The sequence below is a fragment of the Cydia pomonella genome, unplaced genomic scaffold, assembly GCF_033807575.1.
Source record: "Cydia pomonella isolate Wapato2018A unplaced genomic scaffold, ilCydPomo1 PGA_scaffold_48, whole genome shotgun sequence".
Classification (NCBI taxonomy): domain Eukaryota; kingdom Metazoa; phylum Arthropoda; class Insecta; order Lepidoptera; family Tortricidae; genus Cydia; species Cydia pomonella.
The window spans coordinates 81,239-104,274 of record NW_026907881.1 but is presented as its reverse complement, the minus strand read 5'-3'; the positions used below and the strand labels follow the sequence as shown (position 1 = coordinate 104,274).

At 33.3% G+C, this 23,036-nt stretch overlaps 2 protein-coding genes and 1 pseudogene across 2 annotated transcripts; all 3 read right to left on the bottom strand.

Moving 5' to 3' along the window:
- Positions 1-639: 639 nt before the first annotated feature.
- LOC133534070 (tyrosine-protein phosphatase non-receptor type 9-like) lies at positions 640-1,559 on the bottom strand. Its single transcript, XM_061873163.1, has one exon. The coding sequence runs from the start codon at positions 1,557-1,559 to the stop codon at positions 828-830; it is 732 nt and encodes a 243-aa protein (XP_061729147.1). The 3' UTR covers positions 640-827.
- On the bottom strand, positions 1,496-5,455 carry LOC133534076 (tyrosine-protein phosphatase non-receptor type 9-like; annotated as a pseudogene).
- Positions 5,456-7,015: 1,560 nt separating this feature from the next.
- LOC133534069 (putative ankyrin repeat protein RF_0381) lies at positions 7,016-7,516 on the bottom strand. Its single transcript, XM_061873162.1, has one exon. The coding sequence runs from the start codon at positions 7,514-7,516 to the stop codon at positions 7,016-7,018; it is 501 nt and encodes a 166-aa protein (XP_061729146.1).
- Between the last annotated feature and the right edge of the window lie 15,520 nt (positions 7,517-23,036).

The following is a 23,036-nucleotide window of genomic DNA, read 5'->3' as shown; positions in this document are numbered from 1 at the left end:
GTAATAAATCTCAAGTAAATTTTTTACATACATTTTAGTATTCAAGTTTGTTTCTATAATAACTTTAGTCATAAATAAGTTAGTATAAGATTTGTGTGATTTTAAGTGAGGTTGTAATTTATAATTAAATCAAAAATACCAAAGTTATCTAAGGAATTTGTAATTTTTTTTTAAAACGCCCAATAAAATTGAGGATTTAATATGTAACCCCGTTTTTATTATTTCAAAGACCTTAAACATTAAACAGGCTTGTGGGAGTCAAATAAGAAGTCTAAGTTGAGGTAATAACTTTATTTCTGAAATAACAAGTGCAATGAAAGATTTAAGAGCACATACAATATTATACTTACCCGCTATTTAACAACTAATTTGTTCTACCACCTCTAAACACTTAAACCTATCATTGATACAAGAGGTAAAATATTTAAACACTATCATCACTATTATACACTTCCGAAATTATAGTATTAGCTCCATAGCATCTAAGAATACTCAAGTTGTGACAGATTAGACTTGAGTACTGAAAACTGGCACATAATTTTCCTTTTATATGACCCATATCTGAGTACTGTCTATCTTTGATCTATTTGTTGCTTTAGAATGACAATACAATATGAGTATTCTTTTCATTCGGTTGCTTAGGCTGATAGTTTGAAAAAAAAAACGAGGGCTATGCGCATCGTTTTATTTCGCAAAAATCACAGTGACAATTCCTTTAAAATTTTTAATCAATTATGTCTTACATTCTAATAACGATTATATATAATAATACTATTTCTGTGTTGAATATTGGGTAATAATTAGTACAAATGTCCAAAATACATCAGTTAAGGCTCACAAAAGATTTGTCTCGCTTCAGAATCCATGTCAAATAACCGCAAAAACTCATGTAGCACAGTATAAATAAATATGTATTGGTTTACATCGCAAACACTTGAGCGTCTTTGTTTTCGTATTTGCATCACAGTTTCAGGCACTGAGATATTCCCGGTCCTCACTAATTGAGTTATACATAAGTCAATAGTACAAAAAGTCCCACTTCTTCCAATCCCGGCACTACAGTGAACAATAACAGGTCCAGTGGGTGCATTTGTTGCTTTTCTTAAGATCTTCTGATGATTTCTAGTCATGTCTATAATAAGATTCGTCAAAGATTCGAATTTAGAAGGCACTCCATGTTCTGGCCAGTCTAAGTACTGGTAATGCATAATCAGCCTGCTTTCCTTAGTGGTGCAATTAGAAACTTCAAATGTCGTTGTGATGTATCCCGAATTTTGTATTACATCTACTGTCTTGATTGTCAGCTCACCTGCTTGAAAATTCATTTGTTTTTTGTCCATGTTCCAATATTCAGCACATATTTCTTTTCCAGCAACTTGGAATTTTGTCAGCATGATAATTATTTGAGAGTTTTGCTCCCACACCATTTGCCAAAACTGATCAATTGTTTCACTATAGTTAACAAAATTCGCATTAATGTAGTCCGTATCGCCGTTTCTTGGAGTTATTTTCACACGTGAAGAATCCCAGCAGAGGATCTCGTGGTAACGGTTTTTCATTTCATTTTCTTGCTTTGAGGAGTGGTGAACCGATCCAAATTGCCGATGTGATATAATGAGGTAATGTTCGAGTCGGATTGTGCTTGAGTAGCTAGCTTGAAATCTTCTTGTTCTAAATTCTTTTTCACTCAATGTCCTTAATTTTTGGGAAAACATAATTAATTTTATATTCATTTTAAATGTTCAAACAATATGACCGTTCGCACTGGAATGTCGAGTATGACTATATAGTATCCATCAGCTCCCGCTTATATCTCTTGGAATCATAGGATGTTACCCCCCACAGGATGTTACTTCCCCATTTAATATTTTTGATAAGAACAATTAGTAATCATAATGTTTCGGTTATTTCGCAATCAAGAGTACTCATTCTGAATCGTAGTCGGAGTTCACATAGTAACAGATTGGTTTCCCTCAGTATTCGTTGATAAGAACTTTAGGTGCTGGTTCACCAAAGGACGTCCGTTTTCTGCCCACGCAAAATTGTTAGTGATTGACTCAACAAGTGATTGACTCAACAAGTGTCAATCTAATTACTGATTTTTTCAAATGTCATATAAACTATCAAATTATTACAATATTGGCTCAGTTTTTATTTCAAAACAAACGTGTAAAGTACATCGGTCAAGGCTCACTAAAGAATTGTCTTGTAATAGGATGAGTATCAAATAACTGTAATAAGTCATGTAGAACAGTATAAATAAATTCATATTGTTCTACAGTTAAAACACTTAAATGCCGCTGTTCACGTATCTGCATTACAATTTTGGGTACTGAGACTTCTCTGGTTCTTGCTAGTTGATAGATACAAGAGTCTATAGCGCAAAAAGTTCCTGTTCTTCCGATCCCAGCACTACAGTGAACAATAATAGGTCCAGGTGCTTGTCCACTCACTGCATCATTTAAAACACGTTGATATTGCTTATTTACATCAAAAATAAGGTTTAAAAACGATTTACTGTTAGGAGGTGCTCCATATTCTGGCCAATCTACGTACCGATAATGTATTATCAGCCGGCTTTCTCCGGTAGTGAAATTATAAACTTCAAATAGTGTCTTAATCCAACTTCGATTGTCTTTGGTCTTTATCATTGTTTTGATTGAAAACTCATTGGTTTCAAAAATTCCTCGTGTGTCACCTGAAGCATTCCAGTACGGAGCACATTTTTCTTTACCATTAACTTGGAGTTCTGTCAGCATGACAATAATCGGGGAATTCTGCTCCCAGGCCATCTGCCAAAATTGATTAACTGTTTCTTTCAGCGGTCCTTGAGTCGCCACAAACTTTTTCGGTCTTCCATAATGATCAACATAATTAGCATGGATGTAATCAGTATTACCTCCTTTAGGCGTAATTGTCACCCGAGATTTGTCCCAGCAGGTGACGTCGAAGTAACGATTTTTTTTTCATTTTCTGGCTTTAAAAAGTGCTCAAACGATCCAAAGAGCGACTGTGACATGATGTAATAATGCTCCGACTTAATAGTTTTTAAGTAATTGGATTGAATTCTTCTGCTTCTGAATTCACTCTCACTCACTGCAGCTACTTTTTGGTCACTCACTTTAATTTGTAAATTCATTTTTAATTTTTTAACAATGCGACTGTACGACATGAATCGTCGAGGAAGACTAATATAAACGAGTATGTATCAACTGGCACTTATATTCAATTAGAGTCAAGGGATGATGCTCCCGGGTCATGAATCATTGCTGATAAAACTATGTCATAGAATAATTTAGTGATAACCTATTCTTTGTATCTATTTAAACTGCAAGTCCGGATCATTAATAACATAACCATAAAACTTGTTTGTTTATAAAGACACTAATCGCAGTGGGTACGAATTTCTGAGAAACAGACTTGAGTTAAGATTATGTAAACTTTAATTAAATTATACTTACATTCTAATAGCAATTATTATTATTATTAATTACAATATTGGCTTATAGTTCATAAGAGAAGCGGCTCATTCATATCTCACAATTACTTTAAACTCAAACATACGTTGTAAACTTTATAATCAGTCAAATGAGTTATAAAAAATTGAAAAGACAAAACTTACATTAGAGCCTGATGGGCTAATTGTTATCAAGATATGCTTCGATCAATCGGTAGGATAATACATAGAGATCAGAGTGGCAAAAAGACCCAAATTTTTGCTGTCGCATTATTTTAAGGGTATGTGGCAATGAGACGATTCCTGTAGCTTTCAATTGGTAGATACACATATCTAGCGCGCAAAATACATCAGAACTGGCAATACCCTCGTTACAATGCACCAGCATCGGAGGAAATGTCTTATCAGCTACTTGTTTCTTCAACTTGACATATCTTTCATTAACAAAGTTATGAAACTCTACAAAAGCGTCTGGTTGATGATCAAATTTTTCTTTAGGCCAAGCAGTATACTGATAGTGAAAAATTGGACGGCTCTGCTTGTACTTAGGTCCAGTTTGATTTAAACTTAAGACAGTTATAGTATAGTGAGGAAAGATTATAATCTTCAAAGTCTTAACATTAAATTTCTTACTCACTAAAGTGTAACGTTCTTTTGGAGACCAATATTGATAGGTCTGATCGATCAACTGGCACGTCATCACTATTATTTGGACTTTATTGTCCCACACTGCTTGCCAAAACATGTCACGGTCTTTCACAGATGGATTTTTAATGCACAAGAATTTCCGATGGGTATCGTAACCGTCGACAAAGCTTGCTTCCTGGTTTGCTTCATCATTGAGCTTCTTGCGACGGAGGTAATGCACCAATAGATTACAGCCTTTCTGTTCTGCTCCTTGCTCCGAAATTATCGAGTTAAATTCCTGTACTATACGAGCCTGTAGATTTGGTTGGTCCATAAAGTGAAGAAAGTCGTTGGTATTCATGGTTGGGGTGCAGGCTTTTTATGATGAGCGTATTCTGTTAGAAAGAAAACAACTATGCACAATAATTGGTAAAAACTGTTTCTTCCTAAGCACTTGTTTGTAAACTGACTTTATTTTGTAGTACAATGCCTTTATACCCTTGTAAAACCTTACGCAGGTGTCCAACAATCATTAGCATAAATTAAATGGCCAGGTGAGGTTCATGGTTTTAATTGTTATACGTAAACAGGGCATTCCTGGTTCATTATCTTTGTAGGCAATTCCCAAATGGATTAATTAATCTAAATGAAAGTAACTAGTCTAATTGTTGACGCACGAAGTTTTTAAGCGGGTCGATGCTTTTAACCCTAGATTGACCTCACTGCAGCTTTCTAGGTAATTGTAATCGACCTACTATTACGAATCATTATTAGCATAATAGAAGATGTGATTAATAAAAACAAAGCAGGAGCACTTACCTAATTACAAGAGAGCCATTTCCACTAAATCCTCAACAAATCGCTCTCGTGAACACATGATAACCAAGTCGTACTTCTTACTTTCATATTGTTGTTTTGCTATCTGGATCTCTTCGTCATTTTGTAGCTTAGCTTCTTCCGTTTGAGGATTTCTAGCGTTTAAACGGTGAAATTTTTCCTGAAGCCTAAGGACTTCTTTTGCAAGCTCTAGTCTATCTTCAGGAGAATACATCCTGATACACGTATGACCGTAATAAGACTTCACAACGAAATAAGCAACTTATAAGTATCCTGTGGTTTATAGGACGTCGGGTTACAGTCATCGAGGTAATAAATTAAGATAACGATACAAGAGGTATTTGTTAACTGGTCGAAAGAAACAGACTTGTAAGCAATATAAAGTCCTTAATGTTTCAAAATAAAGCTCATTTTTGTTCAACTGTGCTGCACATTTTTTACCATACATCCATATATTTTGCTCCCATTCTCAGGAATAACAAGACAAAAAATTATCTGGATATGGGAGTCACTGCCAATGTGACCTAAATAACCTTAGACAACTAACGTCATCGATATATTATTTAAACAGTGCATTATGTTAGAACGGTTTGAATTTGAAAGAGAGTGAATATAAAATTGTATTTTTCATGCATTCGGAGATGTGTTACTAAGAGCAATAAATATACAGTTGTAAGTCTGTTGCCAATAAAAAGATAATACGTGGCCGAACATATGATATGAAAGTTCTACTTGACTCAAGAAACAATTAGCTGCGAGGTCAAATTTGTCATCGGGACCAGTGTCAGATGTCAACGTAACGAATGAAGCTATCGTCCAGCTACTGCGTTTAATTCAAACCATTTGGAAAAACCTAATGAAAGAGAACAATTATTATCAGTATATTTTTTCCAAAACTCAATTAACGTATCGGTTTATTTGAGTTAATTAGGTTATTGTTCTGATGACGCAAATAATGTACGTATAGGAATTCCTATAAAATAGTTAATGATTAGCGACTATAAAATACCATCAAGATAACCATAAATAATTGGGTCGTTGATCGGAGCATTGCCCATCAAAGAGAGGATTTACTGACGTATTTTCAATTGATTAAATTATTGATGACGCAAAAACCTCAATTACATTAGGTTACACTCTTAACTTGAATTTTTATACTTTTGCATTCATGATGTTTACAGTGTCTGAATAATCATAAGCATTAAAATTATAAATATCTTGTAACTTCTTCGCTATAAGAGTGCGACATGCTTTCAGTTGATTTATGTCCACGGTTCTATGAATCACAGCTATCAGTCTTTACGATATTAACGACATTTCGTAACAAAGGGCCCAGTGTTCACCTAATTCTTGACATGACATCAGTCCAGGCCTATTTTGTGAAAAACATATAATACCTAAAGTACATTAAGTAACTAATTTGAATGCTTTTACACAGCAATTTACTTATAAAGTTATAAAAATTTTAAGAGTTTTGAAGAAATGACTCCCCGGTAAGCTTTTATTACTAGACGTAAAAAAATAACACATGTTTAACATTTAATGAAAACTCGGATATGTAGGTGGGGCTTAGGTACTTTACTGAAATTCTCTTAATAAACTCCTACAAAAATTCTTTTGCATTTGAACTGAAAACAATAAACGAAAATTTACGATTTCACTGACGTCAAGAGTCACGTTTGCTTTAAAAATAAACTCCATGGCTGTAAAAAAATAATTTCTTCTCTCTATGAAATAAGAATCATTTTTGTTCAACTAACCGCTCCAGGAGCGGAAGTTTCATCCTTATACTCCTGTTTTGAATAACAAAGTGTTTTGAGACAGTGATTTAGAACGATAGACTAGAGTTGACGCAAAAAAAATTGAAAAATTATTTAAATTGAATAAATACAGAACAAACTAGTTGTGAGGGAATCTGTTGCTACTTTGAAATAAAATTACCTTGACTTAAAAACTCAACCATTTAATAAAACACATAAAACATTTAAAAACTACGGCTCATAAGATCAAATTATCGATAAAACTTATTATCTACTTGTTAATATAATACAATTAATAGCTGCACGCTTACATTTAAACATATCCTGAAAATTACTAGAGACTAATAGATGCTAACAGGTCCACTAAACACTCAGCATCTTTTTCTTTTCCAGTCGATACCATTTTCATTATTTTGTAATTACTGTTGTTTACTGCCACGTCATACGCCGTTAGTCCACTCTTGTTTTTGATATTCTTATCAACACACATTGAAATCAGCCAGTCGATGAGTTTGTAGTCCTCTTGTTTTACGGCTATGTGCAAAACAGTGTCACCTTTGGCATTTTGCGCGTCCAAATCTGCTCCCATGTCGAATAGTTGAGCCATCATTTTTTCAGCTTCTGATCCTCTTAAGTTCTTAAGGGCGCTGTGTAGACAGGTTTCTCCGTCGTTATTCTTCATCTTCAGTATTTTCTCCAGTTCGTCTTTACCGGTCGCGTTCCAAATTCGATCCAAAATATCGTCAAGGCCCGCTTCAGCAATTAAATGGAACATAATATTATTTTTTTCCGACTTTACTTGGCCAAAAATGTTGTTCAGTTTACGCGAAGACATTTTTTAGAGAGCTTGGTTACTTCTTGAAGTCCCGAATCGCAATGATACTACGTCCTACTGGATGAGTCTTTTATAGTCGCAGCCGATATAAAGAAATGTATAAACAAAAATAGCTTCCATCACGGGTTTTCCCGCAGGTTAAATGTTATCGCGCTCGGCATTCCCGCACCCTCTATTCGGCACGTAGCCAACTTAAATAACTACATATTGATTAAACATCATGTGTACACGTGTGTATATGTACGTAAGAAGGTATAACCAAAAATTTTTCGGTAGAGGAAGTATTACTTGAAAATTAATAGTTTAAAATAATAAAAGAAATATTTAATTTTATGTATTGAAATAGGATGCGTCATATCAACGCTTTAGTTGCCTTAAATCCATATACAGGATTTTTAATTGTACCTAAATTTAACAATACCATTGTTAAGAACATTGAAGGGAAGGAAGTTCATGATAACATTTAAATCCACTGATAAGTTTGTTAATTAACCACACGGGAATATCGATTGTTACAATTAATTTTTAATGATGTTGGAATGAGTATAAAATTTAATAAATTGGAACCTCGTGCGTCATATTGTTCAGTTTATCAATTCTGAAAGGAAAAAAATGATATTTATGCTGAAACAGGACTATAAAAGTGCCACTCTCAGTAAAATAATTTTCAGTCGATACTAGTCTCTGGTTGAAACAAATGCTCTTATCCTAATACGAAAGTGAATTTTCAAAAATGGGCGGAAGTGTCACAAAACAAAAATCTGGCGCTAGTTACAATGAAGAAAGTAAAATGAAGATCCTCGAACAAGAGCATCGGAGAATATTAGACGAACGGGTTAAGTACAGCTGCAAGATATCGATACGTTTGAACAGTATCAATTGACTTCGAACAACGATAACAAACCTACTTAGTAGCGGATAAATAGTCACAGTTTATTATAGTTTATCTCGCACTGCCAGTATTAAATTACTCACCCACAATAGGTTATTGTGAGTCAAAACTGGATGTGAAAGCGGTACTGTATGAGTAATTGATTTTGTTTTTCCTGTAGTGACCATTGATCTATTTTACTGGATTAAAGAGGACCATGTTAGGTTATAAATTAGTGCCTATTCCTAAAACCTTGCGAATTTTATCGAGACTCTCTGGATAAAACCCAGTTCATAGGTCAATGTGGACTGATAGTCACGTAAGCACACTGTTGATCGAAATTTGTAGGTACCAATGATATTTGAAGCAAACAAGTCTCGTTATCTTTATTTTTTTGGGAAATACAATGAACCAATATGAGGCAATCTCATTACTGAGAGGTTTAGAATTATTTATTTTATTAATTAAGGACAATTGATAATGAGCCTATCGCTCTAAAATTCTCAGTAGCCATTAGCTATAAAGTTAATTATTATATTTATTTATCACCGGGTTTTTTGTTACCTACTCTGCTGTTAGTTTTTAAATACCTCCTCTTATATGGAGTATAATGGGCTACATATGTTCACAATTTTAATTCTAATCGTAAAAAGCTATAGATTATCAATTTTATTGACAAATTGTTTCACACTTATATCTAAATAGTAAATAATTTATTCAAATATTAAATTCATTATACATATACATATTTATATATGTATACATCGTGTTAAATTTTTACTAAGTCACTGACTTTCGAGATCGATAACTTTCCTGTTGAAGGTTACACTCCTCGTTACCCGCCGCGCGGCGACTAGCCAGAGGATAAAATAGATTCAAGTGTGTTTGCCCCGATGTGGCAATATACCTTGTGATAATGAGTAACTAATAGTTCCGTAAACCGATTTTTGCCAGGTAACAAAATTGGATGCCGCGCGTTATATGGCAGTTCGGACGCATCAATTCTACCGCCGACCCGATTTAAATTGTTTTTATCTAAAAACAGATTTAGCCGCCGTAATGTATTGTTTATCTGTTTATTTTCCCGTAATAAGGCTGTAGTTGTGGGTAACGGGATCTGACCCCAAAGGAAATAACAAATCACTCTCAAATATAGATGTGAACACTACGTAAACGTAAGCGATAAGCGAGCGCGGGCGCAGCGCGGAGCGGCATGCATTCGCCGTCAGGTCGAGTGTCTGACTGGCGTGGCGGCGTGGCGGGCGGCGCGGCCAGTGCGGCCCAGGCTGACGCAACTAGGAACAAAATAAGTTTTGTATGGAACTTGTTTCGCAAATCTTTGCCAACGAAGAAAAATAAAACGTCAGTGCTATTTATTCTCTCAAGTTTACATCAAGTCAACTGTCAGCCTAATTGTTTTGTTTATTAGGAAGGCTTCAATGTTTTGTTCGGGTATTTCGTGCAATTTCTTTATTTTTTAGTGAAAATATCGAAAATAGTGAACCGTGATCAGAGTAAAGAGCGACTTTGTTACAATGCCACCGAGAAAATGGTTTACTAACTGTGAAATATGTGGCAAGCGAGCCACTCGAGAAAATCACGAAAAAAGGGATTTTATGGCGAAATTTCCCTTGGATAAAGACCGGTACGTATTGCTTTAGATACTTTTGACCTTATTTTGGTGCAGCAGGCTTTAAACACATCGAAACTTTGATATTTTATATTATTTTTAGTTGTGAACTAGGGATGTACTAAAACTATCGATAATTGTATGTTGATTAATTTGTATATCAGTGTGAGTAATTAAATAAAATATGCGAAAATTCCTGAGAACTTGCATGCAATATGACACAAAATTAATTCGTCGAAGATTTTCAGTGGAAAATTATCTATGATCTATGCATTAATGGTCATTATTTGACATATTTTTTTAATCTAGTAATTATTTAATATATTAATCTGAAATGTAAGTAAATTAATCTCTCTTTTTGTGATCAATAAAAAATATTATACAACATTATTACACAAATTGAATTAATCCCATAGGAAGCTCAATAAGACATGTGTTGTGGGTACTTAGACAACGATATATACATATAAATACATAGAAAACACACATGACTCAGGAACAAATACGCATCACACAAATAAATGCCCGTACCAGGATTTGAACCTGGGACAATCGGCTTCATAGGCAGGGTTACTGCCCAGTAGGCCAGACCGGTTCTCATGATTAACAGACATATAAATACATAAAAAGTTAGAGCATTGATAAAGGGTTGTTGATAACTGGATGCCGAAAAACATGATTTATAGATGCATATTAGCGCTAAATAATCAGTTGATCATCTCATTAGCAAATACTTGGAATATAAACTGTAGATAAAGTCATGTTTGTCCAAGGCTGTATGTTTTCAGATGCAGGCAGTGGGTCAAATTTGTTGGGAACGAAGACCTGACGATACATCTTCCCATAGAAAAGTAACATTTATTGAAACATGTATGTGCAGAACATTTTGAAAATAAAGCTTTAAATAAAATAAAAACACGACTTAAAAACTGTATTAAAATAATTCGGGTCCACATTAAGCCCGACCAGATATTAGTCCAAGAACTATCCACTATATAACATACAACTTAAATGTGGACTCGATGCTAGCCTGATTTCGAGTACAAAATCTGTAGACAGGAGCCTATGTTTCAACCCTCCCCATTTTATCGATATCGATAAGAATCGCAAGCGTGTAGCGTACTATTTAAATCGGTTATGTTGGTATTATGGGTCCTTGACAGTTCTTTGTAGTAGATTTTGGTAATGATTTGCGAAACAAACTTAGTCCACTCGCTAGTATGGAAGTCCCGTCTCTTAAAACGTAGTGATTATATGCTCTTTGGTGCGGCCGCGCACCTCGTCGAGCCGGTTTCCTGGTGTGACGTCACGGCTGCGTGTCCACCACGGCGGAGATTCGATTAATATCTATGTTGATTTTAATGTGATTATTTATGTATATATTGCATGTGCGTTATTATAATGAATATTTATATATTTATTTGTGCATTTATATTTATATATGTAAGTGTTTTATATGATTATATATTTAGTTATGTTAGCTATGTAAGTAGGTATATATTATTATGTAATATTTATGTATTTATAAGTATATAGCTGGGTGGCATTGCCACAAGGCCGTCTCTGACTTATAATGCCGATCTTGGACTAACCGTATTAAACATGTAGTAGCGTCCCTGCCCTCCGAAACTGATATATGAATATTACTAACAAACCAAAATTTAGAAAAGTAAAATAGTCAAATATAATATAATATAGCCTGTACGTAACTAGTTTTTACTAACAAACCAAAATTTAGAAAATTAAAATAGTCAAATATAATATAATATACTTAGCCTGTACGTAAAAACTAGCCAAGTTAAATCTTGAAATTGAATAATGTCCCAAGTGAAATAAGTGCATTGTGTAAATAGTTATCGGTTTAAATTTAAGATTAAATATATATTTCATACTAAGCAGCAAACATTGTGATAGTATCAAGAAACAAGAAATTGTTATATAAATTCATTTTAGAACGTTGCATATCCTTGTAACTAAAAATTCAGGATTTTCAACACAGAACGTGGCATCCATATAGATCTCAATTCTTTTGTAGGCAAAGACAACAACGACGCATTATCTTAATTTTATATTGAACTTGGCTGTCATTTCACATTTATGTTTTTGATGGGATATCATTACTTTTTGTACAAAAATTATGTTAGTGTTAATAATGTTTTTTTTTTTGTAAAATTACTGTATTTTCTAAGTTTACGCTGTATAGTTTTCTTTTTTGTGTTATTTTCTATATTTTCTTGTACCTTAAAATATTAGGATGAATTGCCCATTCATCATCTGCAATTTTTCTTACACGTTTTCGGTTTATATATAATTTGGCCAAGTCGGGGTGGTATAATGTGCGTAGGCGGTTATATTCTATTAAGTATAGAGCTTTCTTGTGCCTTGATTTGACTCGGATCTAGATTAATAAGATGTATTCCGTCTAAGGTTTTAACTCTAGAGAATGCAACGTAAACCTGCCCTCTGCGAAATATTGAGGAGCCTATATCTAGAAGAGCGCTGTCAAGACTAAGGTCTTGTGATTTGTGTAGATAGCGTATACAAAGCAAATAGGGAATTGACCCGATGAACATAATGTATTACTTAATATCTGAAACTTAGTCTTGACACGTTCTAATTTGTACATTAAATTATGACTAAATATGATTGTAATTTTACGTGCGTTATTGTTGTTGTTCGCGTTCTAATGTACCTTTTCTATTTTTCCAACGGATCCGTTTACCAGCCGCTTACTGATATCTTTGTTTCTTCGCAATATTACACGTGCACCTATTTTTATTGTGATTAAAATTTTCTAAGCCAGCGGTTATTGATGAATCATCCTCGGTCTTTTTCAGTACTTCCTTTGCTCTTGTTTTTTAATACCGTGGACAGTCTATTTCGTCTGTGGGATTTAATTTAATTTGTGGTTGTTCCATACTTGCCAACATTGCATTATAAAACTGATTGCACCTATTTTTAGTAGAAAATTAGCATACAGTATTATCGGGCAACAGTTTAAAATAAGTTATAATTTCCTTAAGCAGGTCTTTGTGGTTTTTAGCGGTCAATTTAAGGAGTCGATTAGACTAAGTATACCTGTCTTGAATTGTTATTACACCCATTCTTACTCGATCCAACATTTCGCCGAAAAGTTGGTCGTTTTCTTGCCTCAAATGGCGACAGTTGTCTCACTGGAGGCAGTTGGAGAAGATGGCGAAACAACACTATGTGAATTAAAAATATACGTTTTTTTTTCAATCGAATTTTCAATAATTTTCTGTTTTTTGATTTTTTCCCCTATGTACACCTAATAGCCTACCTTGTTGCCAAACATCAAGTTTCTAGGTCATCTGGAAGTGGGTTAGGTTTTTGACCTATATCGATATATGATTTTTTTCAATCGAAATTTTAAATAATTGTCTGTTTTCAGATTTTTCCCCTTATGTACACCTAATAGCCTACCTTGTAGCTAAATATCAATTTTCTAGGTCATCTGGTAATGGGTTAGATTTTTGATCAATATCAATATATGATTTTTTTTTCTATCGAATTTTGAATAAATTTCTGTTTTTCGATTTTTTCCCCTATGTACACCTAATAACCTACCTTGTTGCCAAACATCAAGTTTCTAAGTCATCTGGAAGTGGGTTAGGTTTTAGACCAATATCGATATATGATTGTTTTCAATCGAAATTTAAATAATTGTCTGTTTTTAGATTTTTTTCCTTATGCACACCTAATAGCCTACCTTGTAGCTAAATATCAATTTTCTAGGTCATCTGGTAATGGGTTAGATTTTTGATCGATATCAATATATGATTTTTTTTCAATAGAATTTTGAATAATTTTCTGTTTTTCGATTTTTTGCCCCTATGTGCACATAATAACCTACCTTGTTGCCAAACATCAAGTTTCTAGGTCATCTGGAAGTGGGTTAGGTTTTTGACCTATATCGATATATGATTGTTTTCAATCGAAATTTCAATAATTTTCTGTTTTTCGATTTTTTCCCCTATGTACACCTAATAGCCTACCTTGTTGCCAAACATCAAGTTTCTAGGTCATCTGGAAGTGGGTTAGGTTTTTGACCTATATCGATATATGATTTTTTCAATCGAATTTTAAATAATTGTCTGTTTTTAGATTTTCCCCCTTATGCACACCTAATAGCCTACCTTGTAGCTAAATATCAATTTTCTAGGTCATCTGGTAATGGGTTAGATTTTTGATCGATATCAATATATGATTTTTTTTCAATCGAATTTTGAATAATTTTGTTTTTCGATTTTTTCCCCTATGTACACCTAATAACCTACTTTGTTGCCAAACATCAAGTTTCTAGGTCATCTGGAAGTGGCTTAGGTTTTTGACCTATATAGATATATGATTTTTTTCAATCGAATTTTAAATAATTGTCTGTTTTCAGATTTTTCCCCTCATGTACACCTAATAGCCTACCTTGTTGCCAAATATCAAGTGTCTTGGTCATCTGGAAGTGGGTTAGATTTTTGACCTATATCGATATATAATTTTTTTTCAATCGAATTTTCAATAATTTTCAGTTTTCAGATTTTTTTCCCAATGCATAGCCTGCCTTGGTGCCAAATTTCAACTTTCTAGGTCACCTGGAAGTGGGTTAGGTTTTTGATCTATAAGTCAGTCAGACACAAAAATACCGGTTTTTAACTCAATCAATAACTGATTGAGCTACGTCTATGAAATTTTGTATTTTAGACAAGTTAAGGGGTTTAATAAACTGTACAAAATTTCATGTGTGTAGGTTAAATAGGTTTCAAGTTGTGAAGGGGTCAAAAGTAGCTCGAAATGGTTCGTGTAATATTACACACGGTTGCGTCGCCAGTTCCTTTTTCTTTGAACTTGGCTGGACACGCGTGTCTACATATATATTTAATCTTAAATTTAAACAGACAATTGTGACGGTTTTTGGGAAAACGTCCCACTTCGTCGATATAGAGTTAAGAGTAGTTCCTAATACTACAGATCATACGCTATCTTTTGGTGAAAGATTCATGTCTCTAGGTGCTATAGTTATTTTTTAAAAATTCTGCAAAGTTGCAGAAGTGAAAAAGCGACAATTGAGAAAACGTTGGTTAAAGTTTGGGATGGCAGAAAACACACTTCTACTTTGAAGTTATAGAGTGGTTGGTATTAAATGAATGGGCATACTTTAGGGATTTTAAATTAGTTAAAATCATGTATGTAACCTTAGTATTTTGAATGTTATGGGACTTGAACATAAAAACAGGACGAAAATATGTAAATCCTGAATATATTATTATGGGTTTATTTCTATATTCTATTATACGGCACGCAGATTTATCATTAAAGTTGTATTTATAAATGGTTTCCCATGCTAAAAGAGACAGAAATAATTCTGTGGATCCTTTTATTTAGTTATTATGTCAAAAAGTTAATAACAAATGATTTGAAGAGTGCCATGCATAAAAATTAAAATACATGTGTCTCTTAATATATAACATTACTTAAAAAACATACTTATCAAGCATAGAAAGTATGTAAAATATCAAATTATAAGTACTTTTTGTGTGTATAAAGTTTAGTGATTTTATATAGGGAGCGTCCCACTTGGTCGGTTTATTAAACTTTAGTGCTTTTTCATTGAAAGTGGTCGTGTTTGGTATATTTTTCAGTTTTATGTATGAGATAATGGTTTCTTATTGTTAATCTAAGAGTCTTTGATACTAACGTCGTTTGTTTAAACATGTTTAACGTAATTGAACGAAATTTCTTTTCGACTCAAGTTTAGTGACCCAATTTGACGGTTTGGTGGATCATACGCTAAAAAATTACTACAAGTATAAAATCATAATTTATAAACATAGGTGTAATTTGCTGAACCAAAAACAGTATAATTACAAACCAAAAATGGTGTACGTATTGAACCTATGAGATGTAGCAAACGGATCGAACTCATCGCAACGTTTATATAAGTCGCCGCGCCGCCTTGTCGGCGACATCAGTAGCTAGATATTGAGAGTTCTGGACCCATTTATACGCTTGTTCCGCTCGCTTCGCTCGCTCCACGTCGCTAAAATGGGCCCAGTTCCTCTCAATATCTAAGCTACAAACTACAGTGGGGTAGAATCCAAATGACACTAGTGGGTTAGGATCACGATTCGCAGTCTGCAGAAGTGGGATATAATCCGAGTTGCATTTGGGTTAAAGTCCTTATTGTACTTTCTTTCATAAAAATCTAAAAATTCAAATACTTCAGTCGAATCGAGTCAAAGCTTTCACATGAGACGGTTTCTGTATGTTGCCAACGAATGTTACTTTTACTGTTATGATAAAAAACTGCAAAAGGCTTAACACAACGGGTACAAGCTAGCATTGTACCCACCAGATCTAGTTCTGCTTGAGAAACCAGATCTCGTAACGCACCATCATAGCCCAGATTTGCAACTGGTAGAGATTTGTCGGGCTAGGTTTATTACGGTGTTTGTCACACTCAGACAACACAGAATTGGCCAGAGACTGTGTGTCACAGAGTATGGATAGATTGGGATTAGAATTTGATTTTTAACTTTGATTTTTAACTTTGATTTTAAACTTTGATTTTGAGGGTGGGATCTCCAACGTCACTACGACCGTCTAGCAACATGGATCACCCGTGTCATTACTGTACGCAAAGTACAGTAACACGCCACCGCGTATGTGTTTAACCGTCACCACGTTGTAGTGTGTCATGCATACATACCCTGTCCGAAGTAAATTAGAACCAAGTATGTTTGCACACGCCACCGCGTTACCAATTCAACGTCACAAGGTTGGCCATGCCTCGCAACATCGAAGAGGTAAGAGTACTGAAACTATCGGTCGGTATAGCCACAGACACTCCGACATTTCTATCAATGTAAATTGTATTTATGCAACCGATTACAAAAACTTCAATAGTGCGATGTAGACCAGGCTATGTGATTGGATAATATGTGTGACGCAGATGTGACGCCTTTTTTTGTAATTTATGTATGCTACTAACCAAATTCGACCATAGTTCGATCGTACTAAAGTTTGAAATGCATTATACGAAACTATGCAATTTAAACCCACGTGTAAACTTGATAACAAAAGTAAAACAGTCAAAACGTTCTGTTGGGTTACAATAAAATCAGTCTTATTGATCGAAAATAAAGATGTACTTTATTAGAATCTAACGTTTCATAGATGCTTTTATGTGAATGCAAGTCAAATTTAATATCTAACCCATTTAGTACCATGTCACAGTGACAACCGTTATAAATGCAACTAGAGATCTCTTCATCTATTCATTGTGACATGGTACAAATAAACTCAAACTGGTTTTGAAGCGTGAATAATCGAACCTATGCTCTGTTCTTGTCATACTTCGAGCATTTCGTATAAGCGAACAAGTGACAAGCAGGAAATAGGACAGTATTCCAGCGTATGTTGATATATAATATCAGGTCAAAGACATATGTCAATAGACTCAACAAGTTATCTTTTTGTAATTGAATGAATATTACTTGAACTCCCTTGATCTAATTTTTCGTAAATATAAATCTGCAATATCAGCATTTTTATTCGGTTATGATTATTATAAAATAAACGAAAAGTATTTCCTATTACCTTTTGTGATAAAATATATTTACTGTCAATACTGGACGGGGTATTCTTTTTGTAAATAATAGGTATAAGGTTAGTTTCCTTTAATTATTTATGTAGTTTAGTCCTTATTTATATTTAATGTTACCCTTATAAAATAAATCATTTTTTCTGCCAAAGTAATTAACAGTACTACTTCATAAATAAAGCAATCGAATGGTCATGCCGATACATATTTACGAAAATACAGACCGTAGGAGTTCAATTAATATTCATTCAATCACAAAAATATCGTCTGCGGAGTCTATTATCATGTACGTCTGTCATGTGTTGATCATAAGATCACATTTCATTCATTAGGACCGCGCTTGATTTTAAAAATGATGACGGGTTGTTTCTTTATAGCCTTGTACCATGATATAAGGTTCTGAATATTTATTAACCAACTTAGTCAATTTGTGTAATAATGTCCTTATAATATTTAATATATATATATATTTCTAAGTAGGAGGGTTATGTTTTTCTTACATACTTTTTTATTGACTAATAAAACAAGAAGTTTTTTTCTTCTTTCACGATTTAAATCCTGCGTTAAATTTAAACATAAGGTTTAATTTTGTTTTAGGCTTTAGATAAATATTAATGGGGGGCTTGTTTCTTATTCGTTTTTATACAGATATGCACAAAAATGGTCAAAATAGAAGCAAACTTATGAGAACGATAGTGATGATGATATTTACTGAAATTAAAAAGAAAAAAAAATAGTTTTTTTAAATAAATAGGCATCTACTCGTGGTACCAGCCATATCTCCACGTGTTGCAAGGTTTTCACAATCTAGGGTATTATTTGATATTCGATATCTATTTTGTCGGCGCTTTGTGCATAACAGGAAGTAAACATATTTTGAATACGATTTAGGTACTGGTATTAAAACGATTTATATTTTTTCTACAATGATGACATTAAGGTTCAAAGTTGAATGTTCGAATTTGGTTGTTTAGCCATATATTCTTATTTCGGTTAAATAACAACTCATATTTTTTTTTACTATAAAACATAACGTTTCTATGCATTTGTTTTTTAAATATTTAAGTGCACAGTGCTCCAAGCTATTCGTCGATTTTTTAAGTGAATCAACCCCGCAGCCTTCATTTAAAATGTTAGTAAGTGACCTATTTATTTATTTATTTTATTTAAACGTGTAAAAAGTATTATTATCCTAATTTTTTGTTAATATTTTTGAAGGTCTGACTCCGTCACCTGAGCCGAAGAAATCTACAAAGAATATCAAGAAAAGAAAATCATCCTCAGCATCAAGGTATTTAATTTATTATAAATTAAAATAAAATAATCTTTATAAATTTCATAATACATAGTGACGTTGTCTAGGTACTATGTAAGCTAGAGGTATCGGATTTTTTACCGGGATTGACATATATTTGTGTGGCATATATTTTTATTTCTAACTTATGATTATTTTCTTATTTTATAGATCCGAATTTGAAACAGCATATCAGTGACCACGCACGCCATCACCAGCGCAAAAGAAAAAATCAACCAGCATAGTTCGTGCATCAACCAGTAAAAACAAGAATCCTGGCTCTAGGTACTTAATTTACTTGTTGTTTTTAAAAGATATTTGTTTATGTGTTTATGCAACTAGATATATCATAAAATTTGGTAGATGTTTTAAAAAAGTTTATTTCTTTTGTCTAGTTCTTCCAAAAAGGCGCCTGAAGCCGACATCTTCAAGATTATAAGAGATGAAGAGAAGATCACCGACAAGCAAAATCTGAAAACCGTCAAGACCACTTCGTCCTTTACCAGTCGGTTATCATCGGGTTCTACACGGCGTACTGCAATTACGGACGGTAATTTTTTAATTGATTTAAAAGTGTATAACATTGACGATTTCCAAAAGACTCAGCCCGAGGAGCGTTATAAAAAAGCGTTAGCAGCAGTAAAGTTACAGTGTAAGGAGGATTCCACTGAATGGGATCAGATGCAAAAGTTTTTAGGGCAAGCCTTTAATATTTTCAAAGATAGTGATCCTGTTTACTACAATAATTATAAAAAAAATTAGTTATATTATATATTCAAATTTTGTAAAATAACCATGTCATTTGGTAAGGTTGACAAAAATCACTTCAACTAAAGAGTATATGTACACACTACGTCAAAGAAAGTTAACCCCACTTATTTTAAAATAGTGCACTTCAATAGTATACATTAAAAATTATTTAATTAAAAATATTAAATTTACATTGATCATTATTGAAAATACAACTGAATTTACCTTTAAAATGTGTATTTAACATAAAAACATAAAAACAAAATATATCATAACTTAGGGGGCCACAATTCTCTAACGCCGTATGTACAAATTCTTTATTCTGACAACTCGAAAATTCATTTGTTAACCGTACCACCTGACGTGTTCGCATTTGGTCCTGAACGGCTGGACCGCGACGTATGATAATAACAGAATTATTTCTTACTCAAACGTTGTTAGTTACATTTTAGCAACACATATGCATAATTTACGTTGTTTATTAAATAAAGTTGTGTTAGAAAAAGGTGGATAAGCTTATTAATAAATCTTGATTGTGATTTTTGCATTATAACATATCGTGCTGTTATCTGAATATTTCACCAGAATGGATACATATTAAAGGTTTTGCATATATTACATATATTTGTGCAATGGGTATATTTTATGTGCAGTAAAGTTTTTACGAATAAATATTTTAATCATATATACATATATATCGTTCTATTCTATTCAAATTTTATATAGATAAAGGATACTTTCTGCTAAATATTTAATAAAAAGTAATTACAAATAAAGCAATTATATTTCGTTATTTTATTAATATATATTTATAGGCTTATCTATACTTTGCATAGTGTTCATTATCAATTGTATTTTTATGTGGAGTCAGCCGTTTTAATTAATACATCGTATACTAATAGTAAACGTAGGTATATCGATGGTTTACAAATTATTTATTGATTCGTGTTTGACAAATTACTTTATGAAAATAGCCTATTACGTTTAGTTATATATTTCAGATTATTATTGTTATTATTTCAAAATGCCTTATTGTGTTTCGTGTAGTACGTCTGTAGAAAAAATAAATTGGGTCGGACATCTTCGAAGCAATGCACATAAAAATAATGTACAATCTAGCAAAGTACTTAATGATGACGTTGAAGTAGTAGATTCAGCGTTTCGAAACCGCATTGTTACTTATCGTATATTAGCTAAAAACGATCAAAGTCTAGGGTGTCTCGATACATTTATGAACTCTATTCGAAACAAAATAAAATGGCTTTTAGATGGTTCTCTGATGAAACATACGTGCATTAAAGTTAACTTTGAACTATTTGGAGTTTTCATGATGTTTAAAGATAATAGTCAATCCATTAAGTCATTTGGAACTAAAAACAAAGTTTTATGTCTTAGTTATGATTTTGAGAGACTTTTTTGCGAGATCGTTACCTGTCTAAAGAAAAAATCAGAGGAGTTTCAAGGCCGCGATAGTGGGTGGGCCTTTGTTAGTAATTCGCATTTAGAGATTAATATAGACAAGTATCAACCATTACGAGGTTCAAGCTACGTTGACCTACCAAAGTTCATTAAAAGCAAGAAAGCATGTATAAACATAAAAAATAAAGATCAATGTTGTTTTTTATGCTATGGGGTGATGCCGCTGACCGTGAAAGAGTTTTCAGATTACAAAAGCGCGCGATCCGCATAGTGGCCGGCGTCAGGTGGGATCATCCAGCCAAAGAGCTGTTCATAGGTTACAAAATCCTAACCTTACCTTCCCTTTACATCCTGGAGGTCGCAAAGCAGGTGAGATATAACTTGGAACAGTTCCAGTCAAACGCTCATGAACCCAAGTATCACCTCAGGCGTGGCCAGGAGCTCCGTGCTCCTCGTACGCGATTGGCTAAGGCTAAAAAGTGCCTCAACTACATCGGTCCGAAAATTTACAACCAAGTGCCCGATGACATAAAGGCTGCTAGAAACAATAACTTGTTTGTAACGAAACTGAAATCTTACTTAGTCTCTGCTGCCTACTATTCGTTGCACGATTTCATATAAGTATGTAATAAAATATGCAGTTAAACATCCATACTCGGACTCCAATACAAATTAAATATGCATGTGTTGTGATATACCTATAAACTATAATTTTTTTTTTAACCAAATTATTGTTTTATATGTAGTATAAATTATCATTGTAATTTGAATGTTGAGACGTGTAAAATTATTATTTTATAAATAAATAAATTAAAATTAAAAATTAAATTATGCTGTGTAACAGCAGCTTTGTATCCTTGCACCAATCATCCTGAAAGAGTATCATCTTATCCGAATTTTCGAGACGTTTTAAATATTTCTCAAATTTCTTTTCCAGTTACGTTCGATGATATTAGAATATTTGAAAGGAACAACCCTATGCTTTCAATAACAATTTTTGGTTTAAAAAAAGAAAAGACTATAATTGGTCCGCTGTACAAGTCTGAAATACCTAAACATCAGGAAAGTAAACAAAATATAAACTTGCTTTTAATGGATGATGGTAGCCATCCACCGCATTATGTTCTGATCAAAGATTTGAGTCGTCTTGTGCGTAAACAAATAACGAAACATAATAGTAGAATATACTTTTGCGAAACCTGTCTGTTATTTTTTCCTAAACAGTACGAACTAGCAAATCACTTATGTAGTGGAGTAGCGACTGTTTTGCCAGACAAGGGAACCGTAATTAAATTCAAAAATTTTGATCGCAAGCAGAATGTTCCATTTGTGATATATGCAGATTTTGAATCATTGTTAGAACCAACTGAAATTAGTAGTCATACTGATACTTCTAGTAGTAATGATACTGATGATTCTGATACTCTTGATAGTCTTATTACTCCTAACACTATTAGGTTGCAACACCATATTCCAGCTGCCTTTGCATACTATATTGTTTGTAATGCAGATCCAAATCAAAATCGCTATGTTTCTTATCGCGGTACTGATTGCGTTGACAGATTTATTGAAGCAATCTATAAAGATGTTGCTCATATTCATAGGGTTGTTACCAAAAATACTCCCATAATATTCAACAAAAATGACGAGCTAAACTTTCTGAATGCGGTGCGATGTCATATTTGTAACCATTTATTATTTTCTGATAGGGTTCGTGATCACTGTCACATTACGGGAAACTACCGCGGCGCAGCACATCATTTATGTAACTTACAATATAAACGCCCATGTTTTATACCCATATTTTTTCATAATTTATCTGGTTATGACTGTCATTTATTTATTAAAAAACTGGGTGAGGCGCCTGGAGACATAAAAATTATACCAAAAACCAAGGAAAACTATATTTCTTTTACCAAATTTATTCCGATCGATAACGAG